The sequence below is a fragment of the Amphibalanus amphitrite genome, unplaced genomic scaffold (genome assembly GCF_019059575.1).
Source record: "Amphibalanus amphitrite isolate SeventyFive unplaced genomic scaffold, NRLGWU_Aamphi_draft 000938F_arrow, whole genome shotgun sequence".
Classification (NCBI taxonomy): domain Eukaryota; kingdom Metazoa; phylum Arthropoda; class Thecostraca; order Balanomorpha; family Balanidae; genus Amphibalanus; species Amphibalanus amphitrite.
In genome coordinates this window covers 149,628-164,738 of record NW_024882432.1, presented here as the reverse complement: position 1 = coordinate 164,738, position 15,111 = coordinate 149,628, and the positions used below count along the sequence as shown (strand labels likewise).

Sequence of the window (15,111 nt, the reverse complement as noted above, 5' to 3'; positions counted from 1 at the left end):
CAACAATCTGTCATAATTTCACATTCCAAATTCGCCTTCCCAAATTGCCATAATTTAGTCTTAACAACTCCAGGGAATTCGACCTCGTTTTTCCGGCCGTGATGACCCTGACCTCCTAACCAACTCGCACTGGTCAGCCAACGCTGGGGAGGGTTACTCTTTTATCAGAGAATGGTGGCTATAAGCTACCTCATTAGGTGTCGCGAAGGGTTACTACATTATTTTAGCTGGTGGCTGCTGGACTTTCTGGGAATTGGGATGTTTTTAAGGTCTTTGGGACTCAGTAATGAGTCATTGACAACTGGTTTTTCGATCTTATTATCGCCTGTCGGTCTCTTAACTTCATTCCAAAAATTGAAATACTGACCATGTGTTCAAGAAGGTATCAGACTGGTAAAACGCACCCACCCAAAGTTGTTGACGAATCCCGTGCACATATTCTCAGATTACCTACATGCAGCGTACTTTCTCCCTCACCCCTCCCACTGAATTGCAATTTGCGAGCACGATAAAGTTACAGCGAACCCCGCTGTGTATATCGTTTCGCCAGCCACGCACCGCGTTGCGTACCGCCCCTCCCCCTCCCCTCCCCGCACCTCCGCCTCGCCCGCCCGCCTGACGACCGCCCCGCCCGCGGCGATACCTTATATGGCGATGTTGTTGCGCACCCACCCGCCCTCTTCCCTCCTCCCCATCCCCTCACCGTCCACTGTGGGCCTCTGCTGTCCGCTTGTGGGGGTAGGTGCTGGGGCCTGGGCGGGGCCCGCAATCCATGCGACTGTGAGTCGGCAATGGATGCATTTTGCGGCAGTACAATGCAGCAACACAAGCACCGGACAGCGAAAGAAGCTCTGGTGGGATTTGTGTTCTTGTGGCTTCAACAGATTTTTAGATGTTCTAGCCGGTCTCGGGTCATTTGGCTTCACTCCTGAAATCTTGACTCTGCCAATGTCCAACAGCATATTATTTAGTGCTTGCATTTATATTTCATGCTGATTTCTAGGGCTCAACTATTTCACGCTTCCAGTTTGTGTTTTTTTTTTGCTTTTTTTGCCATGGTGACGGCCGCTAGTCACGACCCCTCCCACAGGGCATGTCATCCCTCAGATAGGTCACATGGCTTCACTGACCGGTCACGTGACCTCCGCTGACCTTTCGCGTGCCCCGAATGACAGGTCACGTGAGGCAGGTCACGTTTCCCTTGCCATGTCACGTGTATCCCTTCCGGGGAAGCCGGCTGGCCTTGCGCGTTGTCAGTCAGCGTCGAAGCCCCACAAGGGCGCCCGCCCGGCGCCGCATCGCCAGTGTCTGACAGTGTCGCCACGCCACTGTCTGTCCCATAGTCACTGACGTCATATCTTCAGTATCTTCAGTGTCCATATCCATACATGCATTATTGTGGCTCACGAGTTGCTACCCGGTGTCCATTTCAAAGAAATCAGTGCCTGTTCAATTTCAGCTCCAAAGTCTTCGAAAAAGACGAGCTTCATGCTGTCTATAGTGACTGAAACACGGCGTTCAATACATGATTGGTTGATTTAACTAAAATAGAGTTGCAAAGTTTTCCCAAAGGCTGATTTTGCCCGGGCATTGATGAATACCTTTTCGATCATGCGTGTTTACTTTATTTCTAAAAATCGTTCCGAAATCGCAGTACGATATCGATGCATTCTTATTTCTGCCTTTGAAAAGGCGGCGTACCTTTATCATGTGAAAAAAAAAAACTTAAAAAAGGTGTGTAATTTTGCTACCAAAACGGAAATAGATGTCAAGACACGGACTGAAGCAGACCTGTTGGTGTCAGCTCCTCATTCGTAACCTGACAGCTCCCCATAGGCCATACATAATTCTGACAGCATGTCATGGGCGTCATTCGTGACATGTGACAACCCTTTATATTATCTGACAGGTCACGTTCTCGATATTATATCGTGCCGCCTATTTAACCAGATCACGTTTTGTGACGTCACTGAAAGGGGGTGTGAATTGAAGTCGTGAGGTGACCGTTGATATCAAATCCAGTCCAGTGTCACTCCACTGAACAGGTGCTGCCTCAATGCGCGGCCCCTGGAATTGATATGAATCAGCTTTGAATGAAATACTCCAGCGTTGCTTGTTCAAAGCTTTCTGGTTACAGTGCTCTCTGGTCAATGCACCGTCATAATCAGATATTTCCGGTAGTTAGAGCCGGCAGGGTGAATGCCATTTCGGGTTAGTGTGAGAAAGGTTATCCCTAACGTGAGAGCTTTCCAGTCATGGAGAGGTTATAACGTCATAGGTCAGTGATATGGTCTGGTCGAAATATGGAACAGGCTTTAAAAGGTCAAGCCTGCATGAAAGATTCAGTTACTCCAATTCTAGCCTGCTCTATGACTCAGACGCATTCTCTGCAATCATAAATAAAACTTCCTTGGACATAATAGGCGGCGAACATTATGTTAAGCAGTCGGCATCTCAACTTGACTTTTAGTTTAACATTTAGTTAACCTTTATGAACCATGTATGACGCCAACGAAACATTGATATTATCTGTCATAACTCTGTGTACAGTTCTAGACGACATCTCTCCTTCCCATCTAACTCTCTAACTCCCTCCCTCTCTTACTCTCTCCCCCTCTCCCCTCAGCCGGAGACGGTGCCCCACGGCGTCATCGACATGTCCAAGGTGCTGGAGGTCGCCGATGCCGAGGACGTCACCGGCAACAGCTACAGCGTGGCCCTGACGGCACCCGACCGCGTCACCTTCATCAAGGGAACCTGCAGGGATGAGTCTCGCTGGTGGATGGATGCGCTGGATGTCTACACTACGGCCATGGTCAAGGTAGGTGACCTGGGATGTAGGTATGACCCCCTTGGATGTGTTAGGGTATGCGCTGGGGATGTGCCTCAAAATTTAGATTGGATCTACGGCAGGGTTGCATGGCCAGCATGGTCAGTGTGAGAAGTCGGTAATTGTCCTATGAGTGTCTTGGGATGTGCATTGTGCCGTGGGTGTCCGGGGTTTTGTGATAATGGGCGCCCAATGATCTGTCAATGTTAGTTTGTGGATTAGGTCCCCTGCTGTGGCTTTCGTTCAGGAAAACTCCCAGGTATGTATCAGAGCAAGACGCTAGAATTTGCCAGATGCCAAGATACGAAGGACTGGTTAGGCATCAATATTGGAATGCTGCTACCTGCCAGCAATGGAGTGGATGCTCTTATAATGTGAACTCAGAACTACTTACTGCCGGCGGATTAGAGGTGTTTCCACACTTTTGGCGTGTTAATGCTGAGCTCGCGTGTCCGATGCTAAGTTGCTTCTAGGACGCTGTCCTTGCGTGCATGCCATGGAGAGCATTGACCCCTTTTTAACGTCATGTACCCCCCTGCTCTTTGAGTACTCAAGACTTCCCAACTCCATGCACTTCAAAGAAACAATACATTCGTGATTGTGCTTATGCATCCGTACCTAGAACGAAAGGTCGAACACGCCCTCTCGCTGAGTCACCATCCATTCATGCATGGCTTGTGCAAAGCGCATGACGTATGGAAGGTATTGCCTTTACATTGGACATTGTTGGAGTAGCGTGCAGCTTGAAAGACACTTTGAAACATCGTGCTTGAATATTGTATTTCTTTATTTGTGCTAAGCTCATTAGACTTTTAGCATTTGTCTTTGTCAGATATCAACACGCATGCATGATGTACCTATTTTATCAACCCATATGTCTTAGCTGTGTCGGCAATTGGCGATTTCTTGTTTATCTGTCGTGCAACCCATGGTATCAGTGTCGCAAGATACCTATGACATGCTCATCATTGTAATTCAAATTTGGTTTGTTTCAGGGCCGAAACAAACGAAACGCCACCTTCCCTGGCGGAAGGGCCAGCACTCATTCTTCTGCTACCACCCGAGAAGCATCAGGTAAGCAGGGAGGGAGGGAGGGAGTGAGTGAGTGAGTGAGTGAGTGAGTGAGTGAGTGAGTGAGTGAGTGAGTGAGTGAGTGAGTGAGTGAGTGAGTGAGTGAGTGAGTGAGTGAGTGAGTGAGTGAGATTAATGAGAATTATGCGAGTAAATTAATGAATGAATCAATGAATCAATGGGTGGCTAAAGAAATCATTGAACTAGCGCATTAGTTAATGAATGGATGAATGAATGAATGAATGAATGAATGAATGAATGAATGAATGAATGAATGAATGGAGGAATGAATGAATGAATGAATGAATGAATGAATGAATGGATGAATGAATGAATGAATGAATGAATGAATGAATGAATGAATGGCTCAATAACAATTGCATCATTGCGTGAGAATCAATCAAAATAATCAAAATAATAATCAAAATGAATCAATGGCACTGTCTTGTCTATCGTCTAACCCTGCATCACCACTTCTCCAGGTGCCGAGCCGTTCCAAACACCCCCCGTCAGCCGACGACGTCTGATGAGTTGTCAGTCAGAGCCTGTCGCCCGGCCCCCTGCCCAGCCCCCTCCGAGGGAGAGTAGACCCTCGGTCCAGCCTGCAGCTAAAGAGAATCGACCACCGGCCAGTGAGCCTCTACCGGTTCCGGGGGCGGCTCAACCAGCCAATGACGGTAAGTGAGATCAGCTAATGATAGCAAGTCTGAGAGAGCTCTCAGTTTTGCTAGGGCGGGAAGCTCTAGAGTAGACTTATTAAACTGTATAGATAGAGCCGGTAGCTCTCCGGCTCTTTACAGGTCGGTGAAATTTCTGGTGGAGATGCAGTCGTATTGTGTCTTTACATGGTTTCTGTGATGTCATATCATCTACACTTGATATCACGACCTTTGCGCTTGTCACCGCAACGGTGGGAAACTGATAACACTACATATTGGAAATTGGCGTGGATGGATATATATTGCGGTACAACGTGCGTAGTCACTGCAGACGAAGTATCGCTCAGACGCCCTCAACTTGGCATGTAGTGTTAGCAATCCCCACCGTTGCGGTGACAGCGCTGTTACATCATCAAGGCAAGGCATTGTCTCACGCATTCCTTATTTGTCGTAGCACATCTCCTCATGCTTACAAAGTTCAACGAAAATCTCGCTTTGCATTGTATATGTGAGTGCATCTTCGGGTTTGTCAGTTTCTGCAAGTGCAAGCAACGCCACATGCATGCTGTATATACCCCGAAGCAGATACTGTGTCAGCGTTTCTCAGTTTATCTTGGTACAGTATCCGTGCCTGAGTCTCGGCTGTTTCCCGAGCCCCCCTGAGTCTCGGCAGTTTTATGGGCAGTATCTGTGTTCCCAGCCCTCACCAGACTGATTCCTCGAGTCTCAGCTGCTAGGTCATGACCGATGCATGCATTTTTAACCCTCAGTGGATCCCCTCCCCCCACAAACACACCGAAACTTGGCTGAATGATAACTTGTCTCTGTACATGGACGACAACTTATGTCCGTGCATGTGCAACCCTGTGCGCCTCCCCCCGTGTAACTATAGTTTGGATCGGATGATAACCAATTTTCGTGTCTGTGCCCCTCAGCGGACCCGCTACCGGCCTCCTCCGAGTCTCCGCCGACCCAGGACCGCTGTCGGACCCGACGACTTGCCAAACTGGCCCGTCAGACCCGACAGGGACGAGCCAAGTCGGCCGATACCATCGCCGAAATACTCAGCACCAGCCGCTCCAGCCAGGTAGGACACTCTGTCGGTATTTTGCCAGTCTGGGTAAAACTGTCGATCTTAGTGAAATAGGTCTCGGAACTTGCTTTGAGCTTGTTTTCAGCAGTTGTTGGTCACTTGGTACGATTTTACACTGAATAGTGAACCTTGTTGGTTGAACATTGCGAGGTCATTGAATTCATCGATAAAATATCTACTTCGGAGGGCATTTACTTAGAATGTCTCTTAGTACACGCCCTTGTGAAGCTATATTACTCACCAAGACAATTTTTTACAGAATTTCCTGAATGAAGAGGAGCAGCCTCAGAGGATCACGGACAGCCTGGACGCGACGGACTCTAGCGGTTCTGCGAGACTGACATCTACCGGCAAACAAGGTAAACAGTTGCACTGGCTAAATTCATTATGCTACTTGGCATGAGGATTGGAGAAGGGACATGCAGTATAATGAGTGGCAGAAATGCTGCTTCGTCCGTGGTTCGTTTTACTAAAGCTCAATAAAAGGATCATGTTCTGTGCCTTCGATATGTTGTGAGTTTTGTGCTACTCGATGCCTCCGACATCAGCGTTTGCTTATCTATTTTCTCTTAAATTGTTCAGGGGTACCCATGGTGTGAACTAGCCGCTTGGATGACTGAATATCGATGCATTTTGCCGATTGACTCAGACTACTTCATGTCGGACCACTATCTTGTGCACGGTTTGACCATCTCATGCGTCCTGTTCTTCAGAGGACGGCGGTGACCTGGCTGACTACTCGAGTCGGCGGGAGGAGAAGTTGAAGGACATCGCTGACTCTCTGACTCGACCCAGGCCCACTCGGACTCTCTCCTTCCTGCAGAGTATAGAGCACAGCAAGGTAAGACCGACAGGTAGCATTGGACACTTATATTGTGTTGTTGTTGTTGTTGTTGTTGGGTTAGGCCCTTTCGGTCCAGTAAGACCATTTCAGAGCCGGGAGGATGATAGGATATAGGGGGAGACATTGGTCTGGGCAGGCACCCTAGTGAGTCGCCGGGGCTGAGCCCGTCCGAAGACAGGCCACCCAGCCCCAAGGCACTCACTGCACCCGGCTACGGGGTGCGCTCCCTCGGGAGCAGCGGTGCCGCTCCAAGGGAGCAGCCCGCATGAGATAAAGTTGCCTGTCCAGCCCGGAAGGGGGTGGCGGTGTGGAGGAGAAGGATTTCAGTATCCTGAGGATAGAAGCATGGAACGGTGGACTTATATTGTGGAACTTGTGTTTGAAAGGGTGGCATCAGGTGAAACCTTTGTTTCGAGTTTTGACGGCCACATAGATTCTGTGACTGTTCAACCTGTTTATCAATATAAAAAAATGATACAAAGAACAATTTAACGTACCAGTAAAACGCCTTTTCGGCGAAGAACGAGCGAGCGAGATAGTGAGCCCTGCACGTGCGGAAGGGCGAGAGGGTACTTCCAACGGACTTGCGCAAAGCACCCTTCTAACCGGTCGATAGCCGTGTGCCAAATTTGAACGCAATCGGCCCAGCCGTTCCTGAGATCTGGAAGCGGCATTCTGCACGTGCGCACGTGCAAACGGGGTCCAAACTGACTTTTGCACGGCACCCTACTAACTGGTCCCCAACCGTGTACCAAATTTGAGCGCAATCGGCCCAGCCGTTCTCGAGATCTGGAAGCGCCCCCTGCACGTGCGCACGTGCAGTAGCACCTTAACCGCAACACATGGGAATGCATTGCCTGGTGGGTGCCTACCTGTATGCCAAGTTTCAGCGAAATCGCCCCAGTAATTACCGAGTTATTAAAATGGGAACAAATTTGACACCTCTTATTGTTGTATTTTGCACATGCACTGGGGGTGACCCACATGCATCGAGAGTAGGTATCCTATTTTTTGGTAGAAGGGATGCTGCCTGCTACCCTACAAAAATTACCGCAAGTCAATCGCCCAAGCGGCTGCTGAGATATACGCCTTTCAAAATCACTACTTTTGTAAAACAGCTTGAACATCCTTGACTTTTCACGTGGCACGTGCCACGACGGTCACTGAGGTGTATCAAAAGTAGTCAATTACGGAGTAGAAGGGATGGGGCTACCCAGCAAAAAAGACCGCAGGCCAATCGGTCCAGCGGTTGCTGAGATATAAGCCTCTCAAAAGCGTTACAGGCCGGGCCGGGCCGGGCCGCTCATGCTGAGATTTTTCCGTTATATTGAAAAGACTTCGCTTCGCTCGCTGCGCTCGCTCGCTCGTAACCATATCTGAAGTGACCTCTCGAAGCACCGGGGACGTATGACTCTGAAGTCAATTCACGTCGATTGGATGCCTTTTCACCCAATCACATGCGTACATCTTACCCGCTTCTCTCTCCCTCCCTCCCTCCCTCCCTCCCTCCCTCCCTCTCTCTCTCTCTCTCTCTCTCACTCTCACTCTCTCTCTCTCTCTCTCTCTCTCTCTCTCTCTCTCTCTCTCTCTCTCTCTCTCTCTCTCTCTCTCTCTCTCTCTCTCTCTCCCCTCTCTCCCTCCCTCCAGCTTCAGTCAGCTGACGAGAAGCCGACTCGGGAGAACGACGACGATTCGTCGGTGGGTCGGTCCGCCACCCCACCGTCCGATGTCGTCATTGGCACCGACAGACCCGTGAGTGTAGTGGGTGGTCTGGGGGACCTTCACTGGACCAGGGGACCATCAGAGGATCATCCAGGGACCATCAGTAGACTGTCAGTGAATGCCAGGGGACAATCAAGTGGTTAATTACTGGACTAGATATGACTGGAAAACCGAAATGTAGCGCTATATCAATGTTAATTTCCGCGTTATAGAGAGCTGTGAGACAGTGAGAAGTGCACCCGGATGGCGGCATGAAATACAAGGGGCGCACTAATGAATAGCACCTACGTGAAAGGGCATTGTCAATGGCCGGGGGACCGTCTTTTGCCCATTTCAGACAATCAATGCACTACTGCACTAGGGAACCAGTGGCGGACCTGGCACTGTCAGCAACATTCAACAACCTTCGATTGAAAATTTACACCAAACCCCTGAGCTCTCAATTACCTCACTAACATTGCATGCTTCTCCGTTTCCCGACAGGACGCCGGTGACGCTGTGGTCGGCGGCGGCGACACAACGGAGCTGCGGGTCAACCTGCCGGCAGAGGAACTGCTCAGGATCAAAAAGGGATGGCTGATGAAGCTCACCGAGAAAAAGGTCAGAACGCGGAGGACGTAGAAACGTAGAGAAGCGGGCACATTTAGTGGCGCACACGAATGTCGGGATTCATGATTCAACTGATATCGTCAAAACATGGGAACTCGCTTTTGCCCGCTGCCAATTATGTCCAAGAGCGTATATTTATTTTTTTTTGTCCGCAGAGCAATCAGCACAATTGAGACGTCAAAGCCAAGCAAACCATTTTTTACACTGTGATATTCTGCGCGCAAGTGATTGTCGTGTAAAATTGATACAATGTAAACGTTAAATGTCGCTTGCTTATGGCAATTTTCGTCCAGCCCGTCGATTCTTCCTACAGGTTTCAAGCGTCCCGTACCTACAAAAGGTAGCTCTGTTCTGCGTTTTACTGATATGCTCACTTATGATTTGCAACTCATTTGATGTTTCCCCTGTCCTTCACAGACGTGGGCCAAACACTGGTTCGTCCTGAGAGGCACCTCGCTCATCTTATACCGAGACACGGGAGCGGAGGACCTCAATGTCACCGACGGCCTCATTGACCTGAACGGCGCACAGTGGGTCGAGGAGTGTGAGACTGAGAAAAACTACGGCTTCCAGATCACGGTAAGGGGGAGCCGGGAGGAAAATATATACGAGTTCAGCCCTCGGTGATGGCAGATAATAATACAGATACCAAATGATAGGGAGACGAAATGTAGAACAAACTGGGTCTCCTGGGCCTTGAGGAGAACAAAGTTAATGGTAGTTTAGGAATTGAGCTAGTGAAGATTATTTAATATTTCGGATAATGCGCGTAAAAGTACCGAAATTAATTATATTTATATATTATATGGTCTGGGTCAATTCGCTTTCCCTAAAGGCGTTTCCTTTTTGTTGATGAGACTTGGAAGTGCTTGAGGCTAGGTACCATGATACATTGCAATTTAAAATAAATATTGCTATTGAGTCAAATAATCGTTCATCCCAAGCGAGCGGCTCCTTCACGGGGTGAGCCGTACAATGTTTGTGCACATCCCTATAACTCATGCGTCTCCTTTGCTCCATTTCCCCTCAGACGTGGGACGGAACCCGTATCCAGCTGTCAGCAATGACCTCCGGGATCCGCGGAAACTGGATCCAGGCGCTGCGGAGCGCCGCCCACCTGTCTGACTCGGACCACCGTCTGTCGCTGGGGGAGCGGCTGGAGCGGCAACTGGACACGGCCAGGTGAGAATGGCCACCATCTGTCTGATCCAAAGTCAGGAGAGAAAGGTGTAGTGTATCTGCCATGTGTGGGGCTGCTTCCTAGTGTGCCTGTCAGGCTGGCTGCCTGTGTGATTGTCGGCCCGTCGGCCTGTCTTTCGGTCCATACGTCTGTCTATCCGTCTGTGTATAAGTGTCCCGGGCATATTTGTCTGTCAAAGACCTGTATACAGATATTGTATCCCCAATTAGACTGCTATAGGTTGAGTTGTATTTACTTTCAGTAGGCTATTTTGCTAAACCCTGTTTCAGTTGAGCTCGAAAATGACAAATCTATGACGTCTTTGGAAAGTACTTTCATAAAGCTTTGCTATGTTTTCAATGTATAGCTCATGACATGTATTGTTTAGCACGGTATCTGCCCAACTCTTACACAACCTCCTATGTTCCAACAGGCGCCCACTGTATACCACCGCCGAGCGCGACACAGCGATGGTGGCGCCGTCTAGCGGCCGCCAGGCGGCGCCACAGTCTACCGACTCCTGTCGATCGGCCTCTGAGAGTTCTGACGGCAGTGGTGGGGAGCGGGCCGATAAGATTTCCGACTCACCGCCAGAATCACTGGGGTCACTGACTCGAACCAAAGGTGAGTTTTGCTCAGTGCTGCTCGTTGTTATATGCATCGCCGGTGCTGGTCTCTGGTATTTCAATTGCTCCGCTTAGGTTAAAACGTTACCTAGCATGTTCCTGGTAACTATGAACATCATCTTGACTGGGGAAATCCTCAAGATGTTTTAGCTTTTATGGATATTTGTTGTGGATCTTTGTTGGCTGAACATGTATCGATTGGTATAACAGCTGGTATGCATGGATAAATCGATATACGTGTAAGGCAAACACTATTTTTTCGATTCTTGCCCGGTTTATATGACATGACATATAATTAGGGCACGCACCTTTCTCCGATGTTTTCATTGTTGCCGTGCCATAGCTGCTCCGCCCGTCATCTAACCGTGACGTCTGTCCTCCATTCCAGATCGGGTTCGCTCTCGCTCCTCCAGCAGCTCTCGCTCCACCAAGCGGTCTCGTTCCTCACCAGACGGATCACGGAGCAGCACCCTGGATCAGTTCCCGACTCCTGAGGAGCTCGGATCACCTGTAGAGACCCCGACTGAGTCAGCGGATCAGGAGGCAATGCAGGGTGTAAATGTTGAAGGAGAGCAGCAACAAGGGCAGCAACAAGGGCAGCTACAAGAGCAGCTAGCAGGGCAGCTTCAACAGGAGTGTGAAGAGAAGGAATCTCAGCAGCGAGTACCGCTGTCGCAGAGACAACATGAGCCGTTGCAGCGACAACATGCGCCATTGCAAAGAACAGACAATCGTCAGCAACAGCAGCAGACTCAGCGGCTGGGAACAACCGAGCAGGAAGATCAACCTAAACAGCAGGAGGAGGAACATCAACAGCAAGAGCAGCAGCAAGGTAATCTTCAGCAGCGGCAAGAGGAACAACAAAAGCAGCAGCAGCCGAAGCAGTCCACAGTGGCTGAAGTGTCGCCTTTCAGACGTTCCTGGGGACTCGGCAGGGTAAGTACAATCATGAGTTTTTAAATCAATCAGGTGCCTGCACTGAAAAGAAAAGTTAAACACCCATCTCGAAAAGTAGCTCCCTGTACCGGCTTATTTTAAGCACCCTAAATGATTGCACCCATTTAGGGTGCTTAAAATAGCCGGTACAGGAGCTGGTTTTTGACATTGGTGCTAAACTTTTTTTTACAGTGTGGGCTTTCTTTTCCTACCTTCATTTGCATGGTTATAATAGACGTGGCCTGTTCCTGTGGAAGTGAGCCAACATGTTAGACACTGAGGAGAGGGCCAGTGAATGTTGAGATCTTCCCCTATACCACACACTCATGTTTGAATTGATATGAATTTTATCGGACGATGAGTGATTTTTCAGTTTTAAGCTGTTTGACGCACAGCAAAAACAAAAAATCGATCGCATATTAGCCGTTTTCACGACGGCCATCTGGTACACATTTGGTGCACATCTGGTGTAGATCAGGTGCAGATCACGTGCAGATTTGGTCAAATCAGCTTCAGTGTGTCTCTTAGTAGCTATCAGCTAGAATTGCACTAACTGCTTATATGCCTGCTTTGTCATATTATCAGAGAGTTCGATTAAAACACTGAAATAAATTCATAAAATAAAGATATTTGCTGTAAAAGAGATAAGGTGCAGATTTGGTCAAATCAGGTGCACTCGCCGGAAAGCCCGTCGTAAAAACGGCTATTATGCTGCGAAACAAACACAATTCAGAAAAAGATACTTCCAGCGAAGTTAAGACGACAGAGCAGGAACCTGCAGCAGTGCATTTGATCAAACCGTGCTAGAGTAGAGACCCGATAGTAACATATGAAAGGGCGTGTGGGGGGAGGGGGGGGGGGCGTTTTTCACCATCTAACTCGGCTCCTGAAATAAACATTTTAAACAACTTGCTACAATTATTGATCGCCAAAAGTTTTGAATCAATCGTTTAGCCGGTGTAGCTATGGTGAGTGGTTAAATTTATCTTGAGGTGGCCTGGTGACACTTGATGTGACACTTGATGTGACCTGGCCTTGCATTACTTGGGTCTGAATTTTTCTTATGTGCGTAAATGACGTGTGTCAAAATGAGGTGGTGTGAAAAACCATAGGTAAGGTGTCTCAAAAACGGCAACACGATACTAACGAGGGAGCAACAAGGACCGGAGGCGTAAAACGTCCTGTCCTTTGCCCCGGTACGGGCCGGTAAATGTCGCTACGAATGATATTCACATTTTACACCCTTTCTTCATTCGTAATTGATCAACAGCCGTCGAAATTTTCCCTAAATCCTGGTAACAACCTTGCGTCCGCCCTACCCTTTCTACGACTGTATGCAATATGCATTTCATTTGAATTGCGAATGTAGCGTAGTGGTCGACATGGTATGTTATGAAAGCATTTTCAATCTGCTTGTTACTCGCTAACCGAAGCGATCTAATTTTAATAATCAAGGCACTGACCTCGAGCCAAGCGCTGTCCGAGCGTCATTGCTCCACACCAGGTGCACAGTGTTTCAGGTTTTCACATAACGAAGGAACTTCTATTGAAGACGTTATACGAATGCAATGGTACCCTTGCTGGCGATATGATAATGGTAAATCCAATCCTGCATTGTTCGGTATAATACATCAAAAGATAGTCTACCATGCTGCCTCCCGTAAAGTGTTTAATGAAGTCTGAATGCACCCACTGTCGCTATTGTCATTGCTGGATCAGCTGTAACTTTCATATCCACACACGCACACACGCGCGCACACACAAAGAGTATGCACCGGAACCCTCCCCCCCCCCCCAGCCACACCCACTCAGTAACGTCCGCTCGCTTTAGCGACCGACGTCAGACCGATTAGCCGTAGTCAGAGCCGTTCCCTCGATGAGGACCGCCGAAGGTCCTCCCGCTTAGTTAGTCTGTCAGTGGCCGCTGGCCTCTGGGTCATCTGGCCTGTCTCGGCAATGCCCCCGGGACATTGACTCGTGAGGTCGGTCCGTTCAGTCTCTTAGACCCTTTGACTTTCGAACCCTTCTGGCCTAGCCATTGATTCGGCGGGATCTCGTTGGTTCGTCTGCTCAGCCTAGACCTATTGTGCCCTAAAATCTTCCAGAAGTTCCAGCTAAGATACTAACTTTCCTTGGCCCCTGAGTCCGCCCATTGGCTCGCCAAGTCAGCTATACCCTTTTGTCCCTTTGGTCTTCCAGGTAAAGCTACAGTAGTCAGGGTTTGTGGGGTCTGTGCTCTGTCTATTCGACCCTCCAGGGTCCCCTTGGTCCACCGCCCAGTCTACCAAACCCTTCCTGGGCCCCCTCAGTCCTCCCGCTCAATCTACCAGACCCTCCTGGGCCCATTAGCCAGCCCGTCCGGCCTACAAGACCCTCCTTGGGCCCCATGGGTTCTCCCGCTCAGTCTACTATATCCTCCTGGGCCGTTGGATCCACTCGATCAGTCTACTAGACCCTCCTGGGTCCCTGTGTCCCTCCTCTCAGCCTATTAGACCCACCTGAGCCCCTGAGCCGGCCCGCCCGCCTAGTCTAGTCAGTCAGTCACCCGGCCGCCGCGCCGGAGGCCGGCCTCTGCGCAGGTGAAAACCGGTCGCTCTACCGTGGCTAGTGAGCCGGCCGGTCCGCCGCGCCGGCAAGCCGGCAGTTGTGTGCGGTCGGCCGGGCGCGTCGCGTGGTCCGTGGTGGTCCGCGGCCGGTCCGTATGGTTCGTTTGGTGGTCCGTATGGTCCGTGTGGTCCATGTAGTCTATGGTCTACGGACTAGTGAGCGTGTCTGGTCTGAGTGATATCCGGTCGTGACTTGGTGATACGAGTCTTCCGTGATCACAAGATATCCGTTCACAAGTCATTCGAGATCAAGAGTCATCCGTGATCACGACTCACGAGCCATCTGTGATCACGAGAAGATATCCGGTCATGAGTCACGGGTGTTGAAAGGTGGATTCCGACGGATCCCGTTCAGGCGTCGGCTCAAGTGTCTGGACGCCATTGTCTGTGAGAGACCTGTGGTGGCAAGACGTTGTCAGTCGGAGCCAAAGCTTCGGGCTGATGTGACGGACTGACGTGAGGGGGCTATTGTGGAGCTGAAGTGACGTTGTGTGACGTTTTGTGACATCGTGACGTCGCATTATGGCCGGCGTGCCGTGGACACAGCGTGCACCTCTTGTGCCGGCGCATAATCCGAAGGTATGTAGCGAATAGGGCACGAACGTATCTGAACCGCCCCGGGGCCTGGTAGTGACTCTTTCGGGGCTGGTAGTGTGGTGTGGTGTAGGTTGGGTGTTCTGATTTGCTGTTAATCGGAGTGAAAGGCAGCATAAACGTCACGATTAAAGGGATATGGCGTGGCTTAGGAACATTAAACTTCGAACGGCTCTTTATCTTCACGACAAGGTTGAGGCACGAGTCACGAGTGGATTTGAAAGTTCGATTTACATTTACGGACGAGGACCACGAAACGACATGTCACCGAAAACGGTACAGGCGTCAGTTCCCACTTCCCACCCAAAGGACCCGAAGTTCCAAATTTTGATATCGTATTC

General features: G+C 49.6%; 1 protein-coding gene across 2 annotated transcripts in view; it reads left to right on the top strand.

Annotated features, from left to right (window-relative positions):
- LOC122368311 (protein outspread-like) overlaps positions 1–15,111 on the top strand; it is a 73,078-nt gene that overhangs the window by 38,550 nt on the left and 19,417 nt on the right. For both annotated transcript variants that reach the window (XM_043342121.1, XM_043342120.1), the window contains exons 4-15: positions 2,627–2,821; positions 3,826–3,904; positions 4,384–4,578; positions 5,496–5,647; positions 5,913–6,012; positions 6,367–6,494; positions 8,145–8,249; positions 8,703–8,819; positions 9,246–9,407; positions 9,859–10,010; positions 10,442–10,632; positions 11,023–11,570. In XM_043342121.1, coding sequence (XP_043198056.1) covers positions 2,627–2,821; positions 3,826–3,904; positions 4,384–4,578; positions 5,496–5,647; positions 5,913–6,012; positions 6,367–6,494; positions 8,145–8,249; positions 8,703–8,819; positions 9,246–9,407; positions 9,859–10,010; positions 10,442–10,632; positions 11,023–11,570 — 2,124 coding nt within the window. The remainder of the gene's footprint in view (positions 1–2,626; positions 2,822–3,825; positions 3,905–4,383; positions 4,579–5,495; positions 5,648–5,912; positions 6,013–6,366; positions 6,495–8,144; positions 8,250–8,702; positions 8,820–9,245; positions 9,408–9,858; positions 10,011–10,441; positions 10,633–11,022; positions 11,571–15,111) is intronic.